At 42.0% G+C, this 19,407-nt stretch overlaps 1 protein-coding gene across 2 annotated transcripts; it reads left to right on the top strand.

Moving 5' to 3' along the window:
• Nucleotides 1-746: 746 nt before the first annotated feature.
• On the top strand, nucleotides 747-16,220 carry PSMC6 (proteasome 26S subunit, ATPase 6). Of its 2 annotated transcripts, XM_073350117.2 has the most exons (14): nucleotides 748-922; nucleotides 1,610-1,689; nucleotides 2,208-2,247; nucleotides 2,461-2,513; nucleotides 6,944-7,011; nucleotides 7,499-7,613; nucleotides 8,560-8,647; nucleotides 9,166-9,227; nucleotides 9,318-9,441; nucleotides 9,803-9,864; nucleotides 10,993-11,113; nucleotides 11,212-11,292; nucleotides 13,188-13,259; nucleotides 14,325-16,220. In XM_073350117.2, the coding sequence occupies exons 1-14, from the start codon at nucleotides 796-798 to the stop codon at nucleotides 14,441-14,443; spliced, it is 1,212 nt and encodes a 403-aa protein (XP_073206218.1). In that variant the 5' UTR covers nucleotides 748-795; the 3' UTR covers nucleotides 14,444-16,220. The 2 variants fall into 2 exon arrangements, with proteins under 2 accessions (XP_073206219.1, XP_073206218.1); XM_073350118.2 differs by lacking the exon at nucleotides 11,212-11,292 and having other exon boundaries at nucleotides 747-922.
• Nucleotides 16,221-19,407: the final 3,187 nt, after the last annotated feature.

Here is a 19,407-nt window from a genome sequence, read left to right as displayed (position 1 = left end):
CAGCCTGCTATAGAAACTATGGAAGGATAAACACTGAGAAAGGATCTTTGCAGAGTGTTCCTCCTACAATTAGGCACATGTGTAAACCTTTGCAGGATCGAGGCTTAACTTTATGCTTGCGAGCAACTCATGTGCACAAAGCTTAGCAGTTTGCATAGATGGTGGCGGGATCGGAGCTCCTGGGGTGAGTACTGCTGATGCGTGGCTCTTTTAAAAATAGATATATTTGTACAACTTTTACTTTGAATCATTTTTACAATGTTGCAAGGTAATGCTTTTTTGCACACACACACACACAACCAGATACCAAGTGTGAAAAATCGGGACAGAGGGTGGCGGTGGGGGGATAATCGGAGCCTATATAAGAAAAAGCCCCAAATATCAGGACTGTCCTTATAAAATCGGGACATCTGGTCACCCTAACACACACACACGTGAGCAGACAATAAGTGTGAAAAATCGGGACAGAGGCTGGGGGGTAACAGGAGCCTATAGAAGAAAAAGCCCCAAATATCGGGACTGTCCCTATAAAATCGGGACATCTGGCCACACACCCGCCCCCATGCCCTGCACTCCTCCCGGCAGAAGCCCTGCGCTTTGCCTCCCTTTCCTGCCTTGGCGCGGACGGCGCTAGGACCCGGAGGGAGGGAGGGAGGGAGGGGGTGTGCGCGGCTGGCGGCGGGCCTCGCGGCGCAGCGCTGGAGGCGCCGTTGCCCTCCGCGGCGGCAGGGGGCGCTGCCCGCCCGGGCGGCGGGCGGGGGCAGCTGGCGGCGCGCGGCCCTGCCCCCGGCGGCCATGGCCCTTCCCGGCATTCCCTATGAGCGGCGCCTGCTCATCATGGCGGACCCGAGAGACAAGGCGCTGCAGGATTACCGCAAGAAGCTGCTGGAGCACAAGGAGATCGACGGGCGCCTCAAGGAGTGTGAGCGCCGCCGGGAGCCGCCGCCCGGCCACAGCGCTGGGTCGGGGGCCGGGGCCGCCAGGGACGGGGAGCGGCCCGGGCCCCCTGTGGGAGGGAAGCGGAGCGGGCGAGGGGAAAGGGAGGGGAGCGGCCCGGGCCCTCTGGAGGGGGGAGCGGTTCCCAAGGGGGAAGCTCTTTACCCGGTGCGGGGGCTCCTGGGTTGCTGCCCCTGGGTGTCCGCAGAGGCTGGGCTGGGGGCTCTGGCCCTGATCCAGTCAGGGGAGGGTTAATCCCCGCCCATCCTGGGGGGACATGTCCGGGTCCAAGTGTCCTAGCCGCCCCCCCCCCCCACTGGTTATTAGGCAGGGAGTGGGTAGGACCAGCGGAGCTAACGCTGTTCACCCAGGGGCAGGGATATATGCCTATTGACAAGCGATTAAAGACCCTTGCTTCTCCCATTCGCATTCTCCTAGATTTTGTGCCGGGCTTAACCCAGGATACCTGGTCCGCAAGCCAGAGTTAATGTCTGGGTATCTGTTCTGGGATAGTTACTGCTACTAGCAAGGATGGCTAATTGCCGATTCTCCTGTATTGACTTTACCCAGAAACTGTTAAATGCGGTTATATCTGCTCTGCAAAGTGGCCAGCCCTTGCACTTGGTTTCTAGTGGATTAAAGGCGTAGCAAATCCCTTTCTTTTCTTTTTTAGTAAGGGAACAACTGAAAGAGCTTACCAAGCAGTATGAAAAATCTGAAAATGACCTCAAGGCTTTGCAAAGTGTTGGACAGGTATGCAATATACATAACGTCACAACTGTATGTGGCCCCGTGGGGTAGATGAGCTGTGCTTAGCAAGTTATTACCACAGATGGATTTAAAATTGATTTAAAATTAAAATGGGATATGATACCATCAGAGCAAATGTGTGCCATGGGGTGGTCTTTACAGGTGGTAAGTACACAGAGTAGGTGTATTTTTTAACAGTTCCTGGTGTATGGGGCAATGAGAAAGAAATAGAATTGTAAGCTTCTCCTATGGAGCAGGAAAAGGAGCAGGGATGGAGCTGTGAATTTATGTTAACTATTCTATATACTAATACAACTTCATAGATGTAGCTTTCAGAGTAGCAGCCATGTTAGTCTGTATTGGCAAAAAGAAAAGGAGTACTTGTGGCACCTTGGAGACTAACCAATTTATTTGAGCATAAGCTTTTGTGAGCTACAGCTCACTTCATCTGATGCATAAAAGTGGAAATTGCCACTTTTATGCATAGATGTAGCTAATACTTGTTTCCATTTTTTTCATAGATTGTTGGTGAGGTTCTTAAACAGTTAACAGAAGAGAAATGTAAGTTCCCTAGGTGATTTTTTTTACTTTTTTGAAACCTCTGGTTTTTAAAATAAGCCAATTAAATTATGATGTTCTTAAAAGAATGAAATAGAGCATTACTAAGTAGACATCACTCTGAAAATACTGTATAATTGCTACTTATTTCGCACTAGCAATTAGGGGGGTTAAAAAGAGTATGATCTTATTTTCTCTGTCATTTTCTCTCTCTAGTCATTGTGAAAGCTACAAATGGACCAAGATATGTGGTTGGCTGTCGTCGTCAGGTAACTCTGCTTTGCTTGGATATTTTTAAATAGCTTATCTAATATTAAGTATTATAGTCATTTTTCTTGTTTCACTTTTAAAGTTAGCAAGTTCGTACTTCACTTTGTAAGCTGCGCTTGGCTAACAACATATAGATATGGTGCTCTCTGCACCCTGGTGATAGGTAGTGATATGCGAGGAATGCTGGAATGGATTCTTGGGAATAATAAAGCGAAGCGCCCACAGTCCAAGATGTTACGTGTTTTTTGGGTTTTTTTAGTTTTTCAGCTTGATCCTTCTTATAAAGTTAAGTATAAGCTATTAAGTCTATTCCAGAACCTCATTCCTTAAATGTTTAGAAACCTTCTAATTTCTATATTAAATCTACTCAAGGCCAGTTTATCCCCATTTGTTTTTCTGCCAAAGTTGTCCTTTATCTTAAATAGCTCTTCTCCCTCCCTGGTGTTTACCCATTTGCTGTGTTTAGAAAGAGCAATCCTTGTTCCTCTCAGCCTTTGTTTTGCCAAGCTCTACTAGCCAAGCTCTTTTTGTCTCCTCCCGTAAGACAGACTCTCCAGTCCCCTTATCCTCCTAGTAGGACTTCTCTGTACTTGTTCCAGTTTGAATTCATCTTTCTTGAATGTGGATGAGCAGAATTGTCCACAGTATTCCGGATAAGGTCTTAGAAGCTTGGAGTGTTTAGAAAGGTTTCACCTCCATTGTTGACCACAGGGTCTGCATAACCTCCCTTTGGCTTCCTTTGTGACTTTCCCATCTCCATCCTAGTTGAAAACTGAATTCATAGTCTGGTGCATTAGGCCTAACTTCATGAAACTCTTTTTCCCCTTGGTATCCTCACAATCCACCCCACTGACTACTTTTTGTGACCATCAAAAAGCAGCTACAACTCTACTACAGGACATGACTAGCTTTCTCTCTAAATGACCTTGCAGAACCTTTGTGCTTTCTGTCCAAGGGTCTGGTGTCTGTCTGCCTAGATTTTATAAGGTGGTTCATTGCTCATGAGATCTCAGTATATTTCACACAAAATAATCCCTCTACCAGCCTTGCCAGCAGGAATAAACTTCAAGTTACTCTTGGGATTTTTGTATAAAAGTGTGAGATGCTGATTTCAGAGGGTTATTGCAGGAAATGGTTGTCTTTCTCTAGTGTCATTCTCCACCTTTTTCCTGCTACCTCATCTACTTCTATCAAAATGAAAATGAATGAGGGATGGTGCTATTGCCATAGCCAATGATACGACATTTTAGGCAGCTGGCATTGGAAAGAAAACAATAAGGCCTTGTTTACACTGACACTTTACAGCTCTGCAACTTTCTTGCTCAGGGGTGTGAAAACACCCCCCCCCCCCCGAAGCGCTGCAAGTTTCAGCGCTGTAAAGTGGCAGTGTGTAGACAGTGTACCAATGATGGGAGCTACTTCCCTCATGGGAGTTGATTTTTTTTACAGCAGTGCTGTTGCTGTGACTACCCAGCCTCATGGACTGAAAATGTAGTCCATTTTTTATGTTTAGCAGGGAATAGCCATACAATGTTGGGTTTTTTGTTTTAAATCTACTTTCCAAGATGTCTTTTAAGCCATTTTTTACTGAAAATGTTCTGCAATTGTAGGATCAGCAGAAGGAGCACAAATTAATCCCTAGTTAGCACAACTGTACATAGAATATCAGGATTGGAAGGGACCTCAGGAGGGCATCTAGTCTGACCCCCTGCTCAAAGCAGGGCCAATCCCCAATTTTTGCCCCAGATCCCTAAATGGGCCCCTCAAGGATTGAACTCACAACCCTGGGTTTAGCAGGCCAATGCTCAAACCACTGAGCTATTCCTCCCGCCTACTTGGTGATGTTGGTACATACTTTATTTATGTAGAAAACAGCAAGTGAAGAGAAATACCCTTAAATTTCTAGTTTCAAATGTATCTTCTAAATAGAGAATGACAAAATTGGTAGAGGTGAAAAGTCAGGTTTTCAAGAAGGTATAAACAATATTACACTTTAGACTTTTTTAATCAAGTCTGCCAATAACTTCTGAATATATAAAATATGCTGTCTAATATAATGTTTTTAATATTCTTGGAAGGAGGCAGCCATTATTGAGACTTCTGACATATCATCAGAACATATTCTCCCATATTGAGAAAAATCTAAACCAGAAGAAAGACGCTTTTTCTGTAAAGGAAACAATGTGACCTTAATATTAGTATCTGAGTTGATCTCCACTAGAAAGGAAAGAAACCAAACCTCATTATAGATATTAACTTTTTTTTTTTAAGTACAAACTATTTGATAGACTGATTAAAGTTGCAAGTGTTCTACAATACCGATATATTCTCTGGGTTCTTCAACTTGTCATGTACAAAGTGTAAGCTGAACAGTCTTGTAGACTATGGTTTAATAAAAACATTAACAAATCTATAAATGGTAAAGTAAATTGAAGTATCCATTTGGATGATGTAAATTCTTTTTACCTAGACAGATTTACAACTTACAGACTTGTTTAAAAAGATTGCCTAGACCTTGACATTCAAATGCTGCTTTACCAATTTTTTTTTTAATCTCTGCTACGTGCTCATGCTGTTTGTCATGTGGTGCATATAAGTGCTGGGCTTCTAATGGTGTTTGGGGGAACGAAGAGGTATTGGAGCACTTATTGGGAAAACACCTAATTACAGAGAGTAAAGAATAGATCAAAGAGTCTGCCTATCATCCTTGTGGAATTTCTCTACGTGCCCATCTACCTGGCAAAACTCAGGGTTGTGGTATAAGTGTCACAAGAGTGTTAACAGTGCAATAGACATAGTCCCATAACTCTGTAAATTTTGCTGCATAGATATGCTTTGGCTTCTCAGTTCTGGAAAACTTCAAAACTACAATCACCTACATTTATTATCATCTGCGTAGGTAGACACAAGTGTTCGTGATTGTTTTTCATATATCTTGACAAACACTGCGGCTAGATTTGTACAAAAATACATCTGGGAATGGCCTGTTTGGATCACTGCAATTTAAAAAAAAAAAAAAAAAATCAAAACACTAAAGTAACTGCATAGTTTTTAACTATCATTCCCTACACAGTTCTATACAGCACAGGCCCGCTTCTTGTAAATAGTGCAGCAGGATGAACAATTCATTTTCTAAGGGCCTATGACAATAAATATACCTTATTTGGGCATGGAGGGGTTGATGTGCTAGCTATTGTCTGGATAATAAAAGTTGTAACTCTTGAATAAAAAAACTTCTTGTAAAATGCCCAGAGGCGAAGCATGATGCCAAACAATCAACATATATTTACCAATCACTGTTCCCAAAGCGATGACATATTAAGGGAAATAATTTCCTTGTGTAAGGTACAGGTGCCGATGAGTGCTAATTCACTTGGTGCAAGTGGGTCTGCCTGGTATGGAGAGTGGCAGGGTTCTGATTAAGGCAGGATATAATGCTTTAATTTGTCCTTTTTTGTAAAATTTGTAATTACGTTGCAAGTTGATCTTGCGTGAGAGGTAAAGTACCATCATAGGTCAGGAATGGTCTAGCAACAGGAAGCCGAGTGAAGGACGGGGTGGGCAAATTATGGCCCACAAGCTCCCCCTTGAGCATGGGGTTGGGGCTGCATCACACGGCTCGGCCCCTCACCGGCACTCTGACCGGGGCGCTGGTTCGGGGGCCACTTCGGCGCTCCAGCCAGGGTGCTGGGTCGCAGGCCGCATGGTCGCAGGCCGCACCACACGGCTCAGTCCTGCTTTGGCCAGGGCACTGGGTCAGGGGCCGCACCACGTAGCTCCCAGAAGCTGCGGCATGGCCCTGCTCCAGCTCCTCTGCACTCTAATGGGAGCTGCAGAGGCGTTGCCTGTGGATGGGGCAGCATGCAGAACTGCCTATCTGCGCCTCCGTGTAGGAGCCGGAGAAGGGACATGCCCACTGCTTCTGGGAGCTGCTTGAGGTAAGCGCTGCTCAGAGCCTGCATCCCTGAGCCTCTTCCCCCTGCACCAGCCATGAGCCCCCTCCAAATCCCTCGGTCCCAGCCCAGAGCACCCTCCTACACCCCAAACTCCTCATTCCCAGCCCCACCCCAGAGCCCTCACCCCCTCCCACACCCCAACCCCAATTTTGTGAGCATTCATGGCCCGCCATACAATTTTATATTCCCTGATGTGGCCCTTGGGCCAAAAAGTTTGCCCACCCCTGTTGTAGGAAGACGTGGTCAGCAAAACTGCCTGCCCGAATTGCAGGGGTAGTGGAAACCACTAGATTCCCCTTGATCAGCTCTCTTCGCTTGTGTCTGAAGAAGGGGAAGGTCACCATCTGAATCCTTGTTGAGACTAAATGCTTTTTCTGTCATACCAAACAAGAACAATTACTGTAGAAATATAGAATTCCATCACTTTGCTGTTTTGAGTCAATTTCTAATAGAAAAATCTCTTGTGAAACTAGCTTGACAAAAGTAAGCTGAAGCCTGGGACAAGAGTTGCTCTGGACATGACCACACTAACTATTATGAGGTAAGCTTTTGCCACCAAAAAATTTTTTTTCCCTTTATGTGAAGGATAGAGTTGGTCTAAATATGTTGCAGATATTAGGTATGAATAATAAATCTTGTAGTGCTTTACAAATTCTTCTAAATACATTATATGGGCAAATACTTTCAGGGTGGTCTTACAGCTTTATTAGAGCGGATCAAAATGTTTTTTGTTTGAAATTACTTTTTAATCAAAACAAACTTCTGTGGGAAAGGTCTGTTTTTTGTCAGTTGGGGGCATGTTGGTGAATCCCTCCCTCCCCAAAAAATGTTTCATCTTTGAAAAGTTTTACTGCAAAGATGAAAAAATGTTTATTACAAAATTTTGAGGGAAACTTTTTTTGTCAATTTTTCACAGGGGAAACAAGCATTTGCCAGCCAGCACTAAGATTTATTATATGACTGATGAGTATACAGTGTGTGCAGAATGAAAAGATAACATCTGTTTTATTAATACTCAAATGCTACAGATACTTGCCAAGGGAAGTGGATCCATTAGTTTACAATATGTCTCATGAAGATCCTGGGAATGTTTCTTATTCTGAGATTGGAGGGTTATCGGAACAAATCAGGGAGCTAAGAGAGGTACTGAATGTTTAATTACCTCTATTCAGTATGTATTTCTGTGTTGTGCCGGGTGGATTGAAAGGTCTAAAAAGTCTAACACATGCTATTTAAAGATGTTCAGGAAAGGGTTTTATACTGATAGGGGAGGGTTTTCCTTTCTGTGTCATAAGCATGTAGATAGCCATGTTATATCATGTTTTTTTATCTTAAACAATCATGAGACCGGGTATTAAAGAATAGCATTATTTGCACCTTATTAACTTCATGTAGGAAGGAGAGCTTTTAGGGACACTATTTAAAAATACTTTTTGATCTCCATAAATGTACATAGTGCGTAACATAGGCTCTGAAAGAACAGGGGCCTATACCAGATTGCAGGTAATCTGGCTCGGAGGAATATAATGTGCACATCAACAGTTCGGGTACAAGAGGGTGTGGAGATGCAAATGAGATTAACATTGGGAGGCTATACTAAAATAGATGGGTTTGAAGGATGCTTCCAAGTTGAGGGGGTGTCAAAGTAAAAGTGCAAAGCACAGTGGAAGAGAATGACAAAGGGCCAAATTCTAGTCTTTGGACTGGAGTAACTATTGAAATGGGTTACTGTGGATATTCATGTGTATGACTGGGGGCGGAACTTTGTCCAAAGGAGCAAGTTACAAGAAGGTTTAGACAAGATGTTGGAGAGATTGGAATAAGAGCAGAGTTGTGCAGATCCTCAGATTTAATCCATAAAACAGGTGAAGAAAATTTCCCTGACAGCATTTCTATAGCTAACTCTTTCTGATCCTGTATAAAGAGATTGTGCTTGCTGGGATTAGTAGTGAAAAGAAAGAAGAAGTTATGGGGAAATCCATACCTATATATTGTACCATAAATGTATATACCATAGCATCTAAGCATAGAGTAATATAGTCAAGGATCTCTTTAAAACAAAACACTACTTACCTGCCTCTTTTCTCAGGTAATAGAGTTACCACTTACAAATCCAGAATTATTTCAGCGTGTGGGAATTATACCTCCAAAAGGCTGCTTGCTGTATGGCCCACCAGGTGAGTACACGTCTGTAGATGCCTTTCATTTCCAGTTTTGAGTTCTGTCCATAATTAAGGCAGAATGAGACTTCGTGTCCAAAAACCTATCATCTAGGCATCTGAATTTCAGTTCTCCTTACAACAGTGGTCTCAAAACTTTTTACCTTGCATCCCCCCCTTACCATATCCGTGCCCCCCCTGGAGCCGGGAGCGGGGATGCAGCTCTGAGAGTGGGGGGTGCGGACAGGGACAAGGCGGCAACAGCTGGGGGTGGGGCCAGCAGCTGGGGAACAGGGACAGAGCTGGGTGGCGCTCCCTCCCTGGGGGGCTGGCCTGGGCTCCAGCTGCACACCCCCAAACATTCGTCCGTCCCACAGTTTGGGGGCCTCTGCCTTACGATGTAATTAGTGCTGAGCTGCCCCCTTGGAAACCTGTTGCTGTATTCTGTTATACTTCTGTACCCTTGAAATATATTTCAGTCGGTAACTTTACCGATTGGTCTACAAGTTGAACAACTTCAGTCTCTGTCTGTCCAGGTACTGGGAAAACACTACTAGCCAGAGCTGTTGCAAGCCAACTGGACTGCAATTTCTTAAAGGTAAAAATAACAGCATTCTTTTCAAATAGTGACAGTCCCTCTGGTTGTACTTCAGTCTGTTTGCTCATGTTACCCGTTCATTTTCAACAGGTCGTGTCTAGTTCTATTGTAGACAAGTACATTGGTGAAAGCGCTCGGTTGATCAGAGAAATGTTCAACTATGCCAGAGATCATCAGCCATGTATCATTTTCATGGATGAAATAGATGCTATTGGTAAGGCTAATGGACTGTACGATGGCTAAAGTCTCTTGTGATTATTTAAGCCAGCTCTGAAGTAATAGTCTCTCTTTTCTTAAAAAGAATTAATACAAAGTTGATTGTCAGGGAACCTTTTTGTGCGGAATGAACAGGGTAGAGGATACCTCTCCTTTCAACTTGCTTCTGGAGCCCATTACAGCTAACTTAAAATCAGATATTGCATTTGGCCTGGATCAAGATACACTCCTAAACATGCATTTAACTTTACCTAATACATAATTTGATTTTTAGTACTTTAACATTTATTTAGCTCAGAAACCATTTTGATCCTTAAAAAAAACGTACAGGTAACTTTCAAATTTAATATATATTATAGGTGGCCGTCGTTTCTCTGAGGGAACTTCAGCTGATAGAGAAATTCAGAGAACCCTAATGGAGGTAAATGGCTAATACGTAATCTTTTATAGTAAAGCGAAAAATAGATGTGCAAATCCATATATTCAGATTGTTAGAACTGTTGCTGCACTAGTGTTGTGTTAAAAGTGAACTGAGATACTTCACTTAAAAAAAAGCAGTTAAAACAGTTTGAGATCCAAAATGCATAAGCCACGTATTTGTATGTAATTAATTTCAAAAGTGATTTGAGAGCCTTTATCTGCAAAGTCTTGAGCTCAGGCTTCTGCGCTTCGTCCACAAGAACTGACTACACCAACACTTAACACATCTTGTTTAGATGTTGGAGGGCATTAACTCTTTCAAGGGAAAAACCTCCCTGCAGAACCTCTCTGCAGGATAGAGGCTTTCTGTTCAAAAAATATCTAACATCTAAAGTTAAAAACACATTGTCATCAATTTGGGATACTAAATACAATGGTGAACTAAGGTAATTGGAAATGGAACAGTCAGTCATGTTAAAGAGAATTTTTTAAAAAAACCCTCAATCAGCAACACAATTCTCTGTAAGAATTCTAGGTCTGATTGGTGTGTGTGATCCCACTGGTCTGGTTTATCAGTTTTCCCAGCCTAAAAGGAATGCATATTAAGCAAATATATCTACCTCACTTGTAGTATAAAATAATCACAAAGGATAGAGGTTTGAGTTTTCCATAGCAGAACTGGATATATCTAATGAAATGTCTTCAGGGGTGATTGAATGTTCTAGGGGCTGTTCTGCAAACACAGTTTGTGTGAATCATCCTTAATGCAATATATTGAAAGTATAACTGCCAATCACTGGCTTTTAGTATTTGGAGGGAAAAAGAGAGAATGCAAGGTGACTAGAATGTTGCAATCTTCCATCTTTGAGCTGTTTTGTTCTGACTTTTTATCTTTTTTTTTTTTTTTTTTCAACTTTCCTTTATGGAATATGTGGGGAGCTGTGGTATTCTTGGATCATTACAGTTAAGAATCGGGTAGCATTGCTTTAGGACTATTGTTTCCACCAATCCTTTTTCTGTAATGATCACTAATGAAAATGAAGTGTGTGGAAAATGGTGTGAGCTATTAGATTTATGAACAAATTAAAAAAAAATTCCTTGTTTTAAAAAAAAAATCCATTTCCTCTAGTTATTGAATCAAATGGATGGATTTGACACTCTGCACAGAGTTAAAATGATCATGGCTACAAATAGACCAGACACTTTAGATCCTGCATTGCTGCGTCCTGGAAGACTGGATAGAAAAATCCGTGAGTTGACATCTATATTCTTAAGCGTGTGTATAATTCCGTACATTACCCTTGTTCACCCATTTTAATTAAAAAAAACAACAACCCTCTCTTTTTAGATATTGATTTACCAAATGAACAAGCCAGATTAGATATATTGAAGATTCATGCAGGTCCTATCACTAAACATGGTGAAATAGGTAAGTACGTGAACTGCTTAAATATTTCTCCCAAGTGTAAAAGTGAGGGGAAGGTGAATTGGTTATTGGTTACCGTAACACCCACCTTCCCAAAAATGTTCCTCAGTATTTTTTAAATAGATCCATATTGAACCATTGCTTAACCGCACTTTGTAAAAATCTGAGGGTTAGGGATATAGTAACCCTCCTAAATTTGGCTACAAATCAGAGAAACTGTCTGATTTACGTCAGGTTGGACTCTTTCCATTGTATAATGGAACACCTTGCTGTAAGCAAACATTCCCATTTGTCAAAAAAAATTAAATCTTAGAACCATATATGGGTCTGAGAACAAACAAGGGTACTTCTGTCCAAAAGGAAAACTTTGAAAGTTATGAGCAACTGAAAAGTTGGTTTTACATGGAAATCTTTTTAATTGCAGTAATATTGCTGTTAGGTTGTGCTGTAACTGTAATTTGGAAAAGAATGCACTTGCCATTAAGGAGTAGGGCAAATTTCATCTGGGACATTGGTGGGAGAGGCAGCTGTACACTGAAACTGACAAGATTCTGGTCAGTTACATGACTGCAGGCCTACCAGAATCTTGTTGGCTTCCCCCTGAGATTGCCTTGAGGAAATCTGTGAGAAGCAGCTGAGACACTGTGAAGTTATCAGGAACTTGGGGGTGGGGTAGAGAAGAGGAAATGAAAACAGGAAAGACGAGAGACTGAGAATAGCACACCTCTTCACTGCTGATGGAGGGCATTTTCCCTGCCTGTTGTTTCCAAGAGATGTGAGATGGGAAGAAGAAGAGTCTCCTCCCTCACAGGAAGAAGAGAGAGGAGCTCAGTTTGACACCTACTACCTAAAGCTGATACAAAAGAGAACTGTGAAGTTAAATCCAGATAGCACCCTGAAAGGAACCACAGCATACCCTTTTCAAGAAACCAGATAGGAGCCTGAGCAGTACTAAGCTCTTTAGCAGTTCTGTCTAGTTCTTGGACCCACTGTGAGGGACACCTGTTTTTTGTTTCAGTGTCTGGTCAGTGGGTGTCAGACTTCTCAAGCCTTGGCTGTAAGTAAGCCTTGGCTTGAAGATAAGTAATCTGCAAACTGTTTCCATTTTTGTGATCTTACAAATGTCTGTAGATTTGTTACACTAGAATGCCACTTAATTACAGTAATGATAGCTATGGCTCAGGTGGCCATATTAGTTCTAAGTTTTCAGATTCTTAACATAAAATAAAAATAACCTTTCAGCTAGTGTGTCTTGTGGTGGCCATAATGAAAAGGGAAACTATTTTGAAAAGTTTTTGGTAAAAATCAGATTTGTGGTTTAATATATTTGAATTTAAAAGTTATGGAAAAAATGGATTTGCTAATTCAGACACACAGTATTTTGTACCCCCAACTCAAAATTAAATATGCGGTCAAAAATTTGCTGGAAATCTGAAATGCACAGAACTTGTGAACTTATACCCTAGAAACTGTAACCCAGCTACACACTTTGTGGATGTGTAATGATAGAGCTTTTAACACTTTTTTTTTTTAAAGCCCATTGTGCTAGGGGGCCAAGTTATGGTTATTGTGGGAATAATAAATGTTGAAATTGTTTTTATTCAGATGCATCTAAATCTCAACTATAACATTGATTTAACATCTTTTTTTATTTAATTCTGGTGTATGTATTTTCAAATTAGTAATTTTTAAATATAATCTGGGTTTATTTTATCTAGATTTATATGTTAATGGGGGAATAACAGCTGGTAAATACAATCATCAAGGTAGCGAACGTTTTCACTTGCACTGAGAATGAAAGTAGAATATTCATGGGTCTTTTTATAGCTGCTGCTGCACTGCAATGGTACAAACTACTTTGTACTTCTAGTTAACTGGCATTCTTGTTTTGTTACTAGATTATGAAGCAATTGTGAAGCTTTCAGATGGCTTTAATGGAGCGGATCTGAGAAATGTCTGTACTGAAGCCGGTAAGAGGCTCCTCACTCACTTGTATTCGTTTGCTCAGTTCTTAATTTTGATGTGCTGAATCTTGCTATAAACATTAAATACTCACTACTGGTTTCTCTGATCTGTTCTTAGTATGATAGATGAACATGAGGTTCATAAACATTTCATTGTTTTAAATACCCTAGAATGAGGTACCCATTCTTGAGGATCAGCTAGCATTTACGTTTTTTACATCAGTGGCTGGAAACTTAGGTTAACATAATAGTGAGTTTCACTGGTAAGTTTCAAAGCGCTATAAAAATGAATCTCTTGAAACACTGGCATTGTGGTCAAATGCACACTGGAAAGGATCTATATATATGCCCGTACACCGTAAGTGTGGGGAGAAATAGTAAAATGAAGTTCCCTGAAACTGGGTGAAACATGTCTACCCAACTTGGACAAAAATTTGCTTTTTACAAATATTTCTTTATGGCTTATACCATTATTTAAGTAGTACAGAAAATGAGTCTTATATATTCCTGCCTTACTCTACTTGAGAAAATATTGTCAGGGCTTGTCTACACTGGGAAGGTAACTGGTATAGCTGTAATGGAATAATTATACCTCTATAGCTAAGCTGATACAACAGCCCTGTGTGGATGCTCCTTGCCTGAATAAAAGTGACTTTATTCCAGAATAATTACTCTGCTTCCAAACATGTCTGTGGTGCATGAAAAGAATAGAAAACTGATTAAAGTTACTCACTGAATCTCCCTATGGAGTATAAACAACAAGGAGTCCTTGTGGCACCTTAGAGACTAATAAATTTATTTGGGAATAAGCTTTCGTGGGCTAAAACCCAATGAAGTGGGTTTTGTGGCTAAGGTGCCACAAGGACTCCTCGTTGTTTTTGCTGATCTAGACTAACATTGCTACCACTCTAAAAGCTGTCACCATGTGGAGTATGTAACTTTTAACTTTGATCCTTTCAATGTTTTAATTACAAAGTGATAGACTTAATGGAATGTCTCAGATCTATATTATTGCTGCTAGTATCACTAATTCTGTAAATATCTAGCAGTTTCTCAAATTGTTCTTCACAGGTATGTTTGCAATTCGTGCTGATCATGACTTCGTAGTTCAGGAAGACTTCATGAAAGCTGTTAGAAAAGTAGCTGATTCTAAGAAGCTGGAGTCTAAGCTGGACTACAAACCTGTTTAAATTAACCACATAGTTAATGATCGACTGCACAGGAGATATTGGATTAATGTATAGAAGAACAGAAATAATGTACCTCTTGGCTATGATCTTATTACAAGTATATGTATAACACCATAAGCAAGTAATTGATGCTAGTTACAAGTCAGCTACAGAAGTGTGTTCTGTACAGTTCTGAAAATGTGGCATTCATTGCAGCCCAAGTTAAGGAGTGAGGTGTGTTCTCATAACAATTACTGTGTGAATTTATAAACATACCCAAATGGTTGAATTTAGCAAATTTTAAGACAGTCAGTGCATTTCCTGGCATTTTATATCATTTTCCTTTAAACAGTTGAATAAAACCTGTTTAAGTCTTTCGTATGTACCTCCTCTCTACCTCTTTAGATAAGAGCATTCATTATAGTTCTTTAGGTACTTAAAGTGCTACTAATCTCTTATATTAATGATCATGTTTGATTTAGGCATGTATTTTGATAAACAATCTATACAAAATTCTCTATTGGTAAAACTGGTGTCAGATACAATGTACCTAAAACACACATTAGGAAATGTAATCTAATGAGCTCTTAATAGTGTGTAACAATTTCATGTTGCCTGTCCATGTGGAAGAGGATAAGGTACTATTTTTGTTTCAAGATTCCACTGTTGAAACCTGGGGAAGGGATTCAATTGGAACTACAATTTAAATGATCATTGCTCAAAATGCATTAACTAAACAATATTTGTTATAGCCTGATTTTGGTTAGCACAATTCTTTTCAAAAAGGGTCATATATACTTCTCTGAAAGTGCCACACTCCTAAATGTTTGTAGGTAACCTACACAGCCAAATAGCATTTTGATTTTATAAAAACCACTTAACTTAGTGTTTAAAGAGTAACCGTATCAGGGCCTCACTCTAGAACGACAAACTGTCAAGCAGGTGAGGCTTAATTTATTTTGCTTTGTAAAAACAGCTCTCCTCCCACTAGGTGATCTTAGTCACTCTTTTAAATACATCTCACTCCCCACTCCACCTTCCTAGCTGTCATAACAACTGAGACTATCCTCCATAAACTAGTAAAAGTGTAGCATCTAAACTACACTGTTTTGGGAGGGGCAGGGAGATGTATGGAATACACAGAGGGCTAAGTATTGTTCTGCTGTGGATTGTACAGGTGTAATGGGCCAGAATTTGGCCTACTGCCTAATACCTCCACATATACTGGGAACTGATTATTGCAGCTGCTAATTTGAGTAATCATTCAAGCATGATAAAATGGCTTTAGCTCAGAAGCCAAGGAGTGCTTTGTTCACACAATCCAGCACATTGCATCAGTGTGGATTTTTTCATTCTACTTTTGATGTGTGTAGGGAAATGTTTTCCATAGTGCTTGTATTTTACTTCAACTTTTAGGTAAATTTTACAAACATCCCAAGAGTGATGCTTCTGTATGTATTAAGACTCCATTTTTTGGCCACTTCTGACTACCCCAACTGGATTATTCTGTGCCTACCCAACTCAGAAACAACTGTTAGATTAGTTCTACAAATTTTCTAAAGTCATGCCATTTCAGTTTGCCTTATGTGCGAGTACAGAATGAACTGTAGTACTATCCTTGTTAAAACCACGAAAGAGCTTTTAATAAACTAGTTTAGAATACAGAACTGAAACGACTACAATGCACAGGCAACAATATTTTGATAAGTGGATAAAACAAGCTAATGATGATCATTACATATGAAAGAGCATGCATGTTTATCTCAATGTAATAGTAAAACAGGCTTGTATAACGTTACCTTGTCTATAGTGTCAGTGGTATAAAATCGGTGTCAGTTTATTTCCATCATGAAACCACTCCAAATTGGGCTAGATGTCCATATGCATGGTTAAATGCTACTGTTACAGAAAGTCTAAATGTATTCAGAACCAATTAGACAAAAGTTTAATAAAAATTGAATAGCTCTACAGCCATCTTATAATATATACAAATTTGATAAATGAGTTTGGAAAGGATGAATACAATAGGTAGAGAAACCGATTCCTATATCATACAATCTAACTAAAACCATCTTATTAAGCTCAAGCTAAAACATAGCATGTTACAAAGATCCATATATCTGTGGTGCATACAACTGAATGTTTAACTGCTGTTTTGCTAATATCTAAGTTGTTTTGGTCACTTCACTGAGAGCAAACCGCTCTTCAGCAGTGAGGTCAGTAGACATATTTGGTTCCTGGCTGTGAAGGAAAGCAAATAGGCAAGATTTGTTCAAATGAGGTGGCAAGAGCAGAATACAGTAAAACCCCATTTATCTGACCCTCCATATTCTGGCTCTCCGCACTAACCAAACAACCAGGACTCCAGAGCGGGTGATCTCTCCTGTGGCTGCTAGAGGGCGCTGCAGCATCGCACGTTCCCATTCTCCAGTTTATCTGGATTTTTGATTCTGATCTGGCCCTGGTCCCAATTAGATTGGATAAATGGGTTCTGCTGTAGTTATTTCCTTTTGAGGGGTAGTGCCAAAGGGTATGTCTTTGCTGCAACTAAACACTTGCAGCTGGCCTGTGTCAGCTGACTTTGGCTTGTGGGGTCAGACTGCGGGGCTGTCAAACGAGCTGGGGCTGGAGCCCAGGCTCTGGGACCCTCCCCACTCATTCCCAAATGCCTACATGGCAGTTTTACAACCCTGCAGTCTGAGCCCCACCAGCCTGAGTCAAGTTAGTTGCAATGTAAACATACCCCAAGAAGTCTAGTCATGGACCAGGACACTTCTGGGCTAGGTGCTGTACATGCAGTGAACAAAGAAACAATTCCTGCCCCAAAGAGCTTGCAATCTAAGTAAAAGATGAGAAAATAGGTGGACACAGACAGCTGGGATGAGTCCATGTTGGTCAGTATGATAGGCAGGGATCACAGCCCACCATTTGCCTATTTATTTATTTGTAGGCATAGTAGTAGAAGTTTGAAGGAGGACAATGAGATAGCTTTGTGGATATTTATAGGGAGCTCCTCTCTCAGATGAGGCAGCATTGGGGAAAGTACAAAGGGGAAAATTTAACAAATGGGTTATTCAGGCTGGTATCATTGGCTGATCAGAGCAGGAGTTGATATCTTTATAGCATATGAAATGACAGGTAGGTAGCGATGGGCTGTGAAAGTGAAGACAAGTAGGTGTATGAATGATACACTGGAGAAAGGAAAGCCAGTGGTAGTACCCAGAGAGGGGTAATGGTAAAAAGAAATCAGCTAGGTGTTTTCAGCAACATTTTGAACAGATTTGTGAGGCAAGATTGCATTTATCAAGGTCAGAGGACAGTGAGATATTGGGAGCCTGGATGTGAGTTTTAGCTGTGTGGATGGATAGGTAAGGAAGGCTGTGTCTTGGACACACTATGCGGAAGGAATTGGTGAGATTTAGAGACAGCCTGGATGTGAGGACCTAGAGAGAGGACCAAGTCAAAGATGACATCCAGTTTACAGGCCTGAAGGATAGGATGATGGTATTCTCCACGGTGATTGAAGTAGGCTGGCAGTGGAATGTTAGGAGTTCTGTTTTTGGCATGTTGAGTTGAAGATGATGGCTAGAGATCAGAGAGGTCAGATTTTAGTGTGGGCAGAAGGAAACAGGTTGGAGTAGAGGTGTGGATAATCTGTGAGTTGTCTCCCCAGATATGATAGTTGAAGTGAGATTATCCAGAGACACGGTGTAGAGGAAGAAGAGACAGGAATCCTGGGGAACCATCAGAAAGTTGGAGGGGGATGCGGAAGATCTGTTGAAGGAGTGATCAGCGTGAGAGCAGTCACTGAAGCCAAGATAGGATGAGATATCTAGAAGAGCATAGTCAAGTGCAGTAGTTCTCAACCTATTTATCATTGTGGATCGCATACCCAGTCCTTAATGTGTTACCTAGGCTGCAGGTTGAGAACCATAGTGCCCAACCCCTGCAGACCCTTATGCCTAGCACCCCCTGGCCAGAGACAGCTCCACAGAGTGGGGCCAAGTGCCAGGGCAGCCCTGACCCTGGACCCTGCTGTGTGGGACCATGAGGCAGCCCAGACCCCAGCATGGGGCAGCCCTGACCCCAGATCCTGTTGTGCGGGGCTGGCCATCAGCCTAGACCCTGACGTGTGGCAGCCTTAACCCTACATCCAGCTGTGCAACAGCCCTGACCCATACCCTGCTGTGTGGGGCCAGGTGGCAGCCCTGACTCGACCCTGACCCCCACTGTGGCACAGGTTGAGAACCACTGGTCAAGAGCATTGAAGGCAGCTGGCAGGTCAAGGAGGATAAGGATGGTGGCACATACTGCCTTGAATCCCCCCCACCTGCCTGTATCCATCTTTTGTCTTATACTTAGTCCCTGCTCCAAAAAGTTTACAATCTAACTTTTTGTTCCACTTCTACAGCGCCTGGCCCCATGGTGTTATGGCCCATGACTAGGGCTCCTAGGTGCTACTGCAACATAAATAATGAGAGAGGGCAGCTCTGAGCTTTAGCAGGGGAAAGAAGTCATTAAAGTTTCAATGGACTGCCAGGGGTGGAAGCCGGCTTGGAGTGGAGAAAGTCCAGCCAGCCAGCCCTCTAGACAGTTTGATCAATGAGGTTAGAGATGAAAGGCAGGAGGGACAGGAGTTGGAGAGGCAAGTGGGCTCTTTAAGCTGGGAGAACCTAACGCACATTTGTATTGGGAGAGCGTGGGAGGAGGGAGGGGACGAGAGGGGGCAGGAGGGAGATCAAGAGAGAAAGTCACCGCAGCAAGTGGCAGGTTAGAGCAGCAGGACAGGAGGGGAGGTGAAAGCTGGCCCGAGAGGGCAGTGTAGGTTACCTGGGGCCGGGTGTCGGGGCGGAAGGAGGATCAGCGACATCTGTGCAGCACCCCTAGCTCTCAGCAAGCCAGGCTGCACCGGAGCGGGTCCTCGCAGGGGCTGCAGGGTGGAGGGACAGAGCCCGGTCCCGGTGCAGCAGGAGGCTGCAGCGCCC

The sequence above is a fragment of the Lepidochelys kempii genome, chromosome 6 (genome assembly GCF_965140285.1).
Source record: "Lepidochelys kempii isolate rLepKem1 chromosome 6, rLepKem1.hap1, whole genome shotgun sequence".
Lineage (NCBI taxonomy): Eukaryota > Metazoa > Chordata > Testudines > Cheloniidae > Lepidochelys > Lepidochelys kempii.
This window is presented reverse-complemented; position numbering and strand designations above follow the sequence as displayed.

Bases quoted from the DNA above. Each gene is read 5' to 3' on its own strand.
- PSMC6 (XM_073350117.2), top strand. From the start codon at position 796: ATGGCCCTTCCCGGCATTCCCTATGAGCGGCGCCTGCTCATCATGGCG. The intron at 923-1,609 runs GTGAGCGCCGCC...TTTCTTTTTTAG, and splicing joins CGACGGGCGCCTCAAGGAGT to TAAGGGAACAACTGAAAGAG. The intron at 11,293-13,187 runs GTAAGTACGTGA...TTTTGTTACTAG, and splicing joins CACTAAACATGGTGAAATAG to ATTATGAAGCAATTGTGAAG.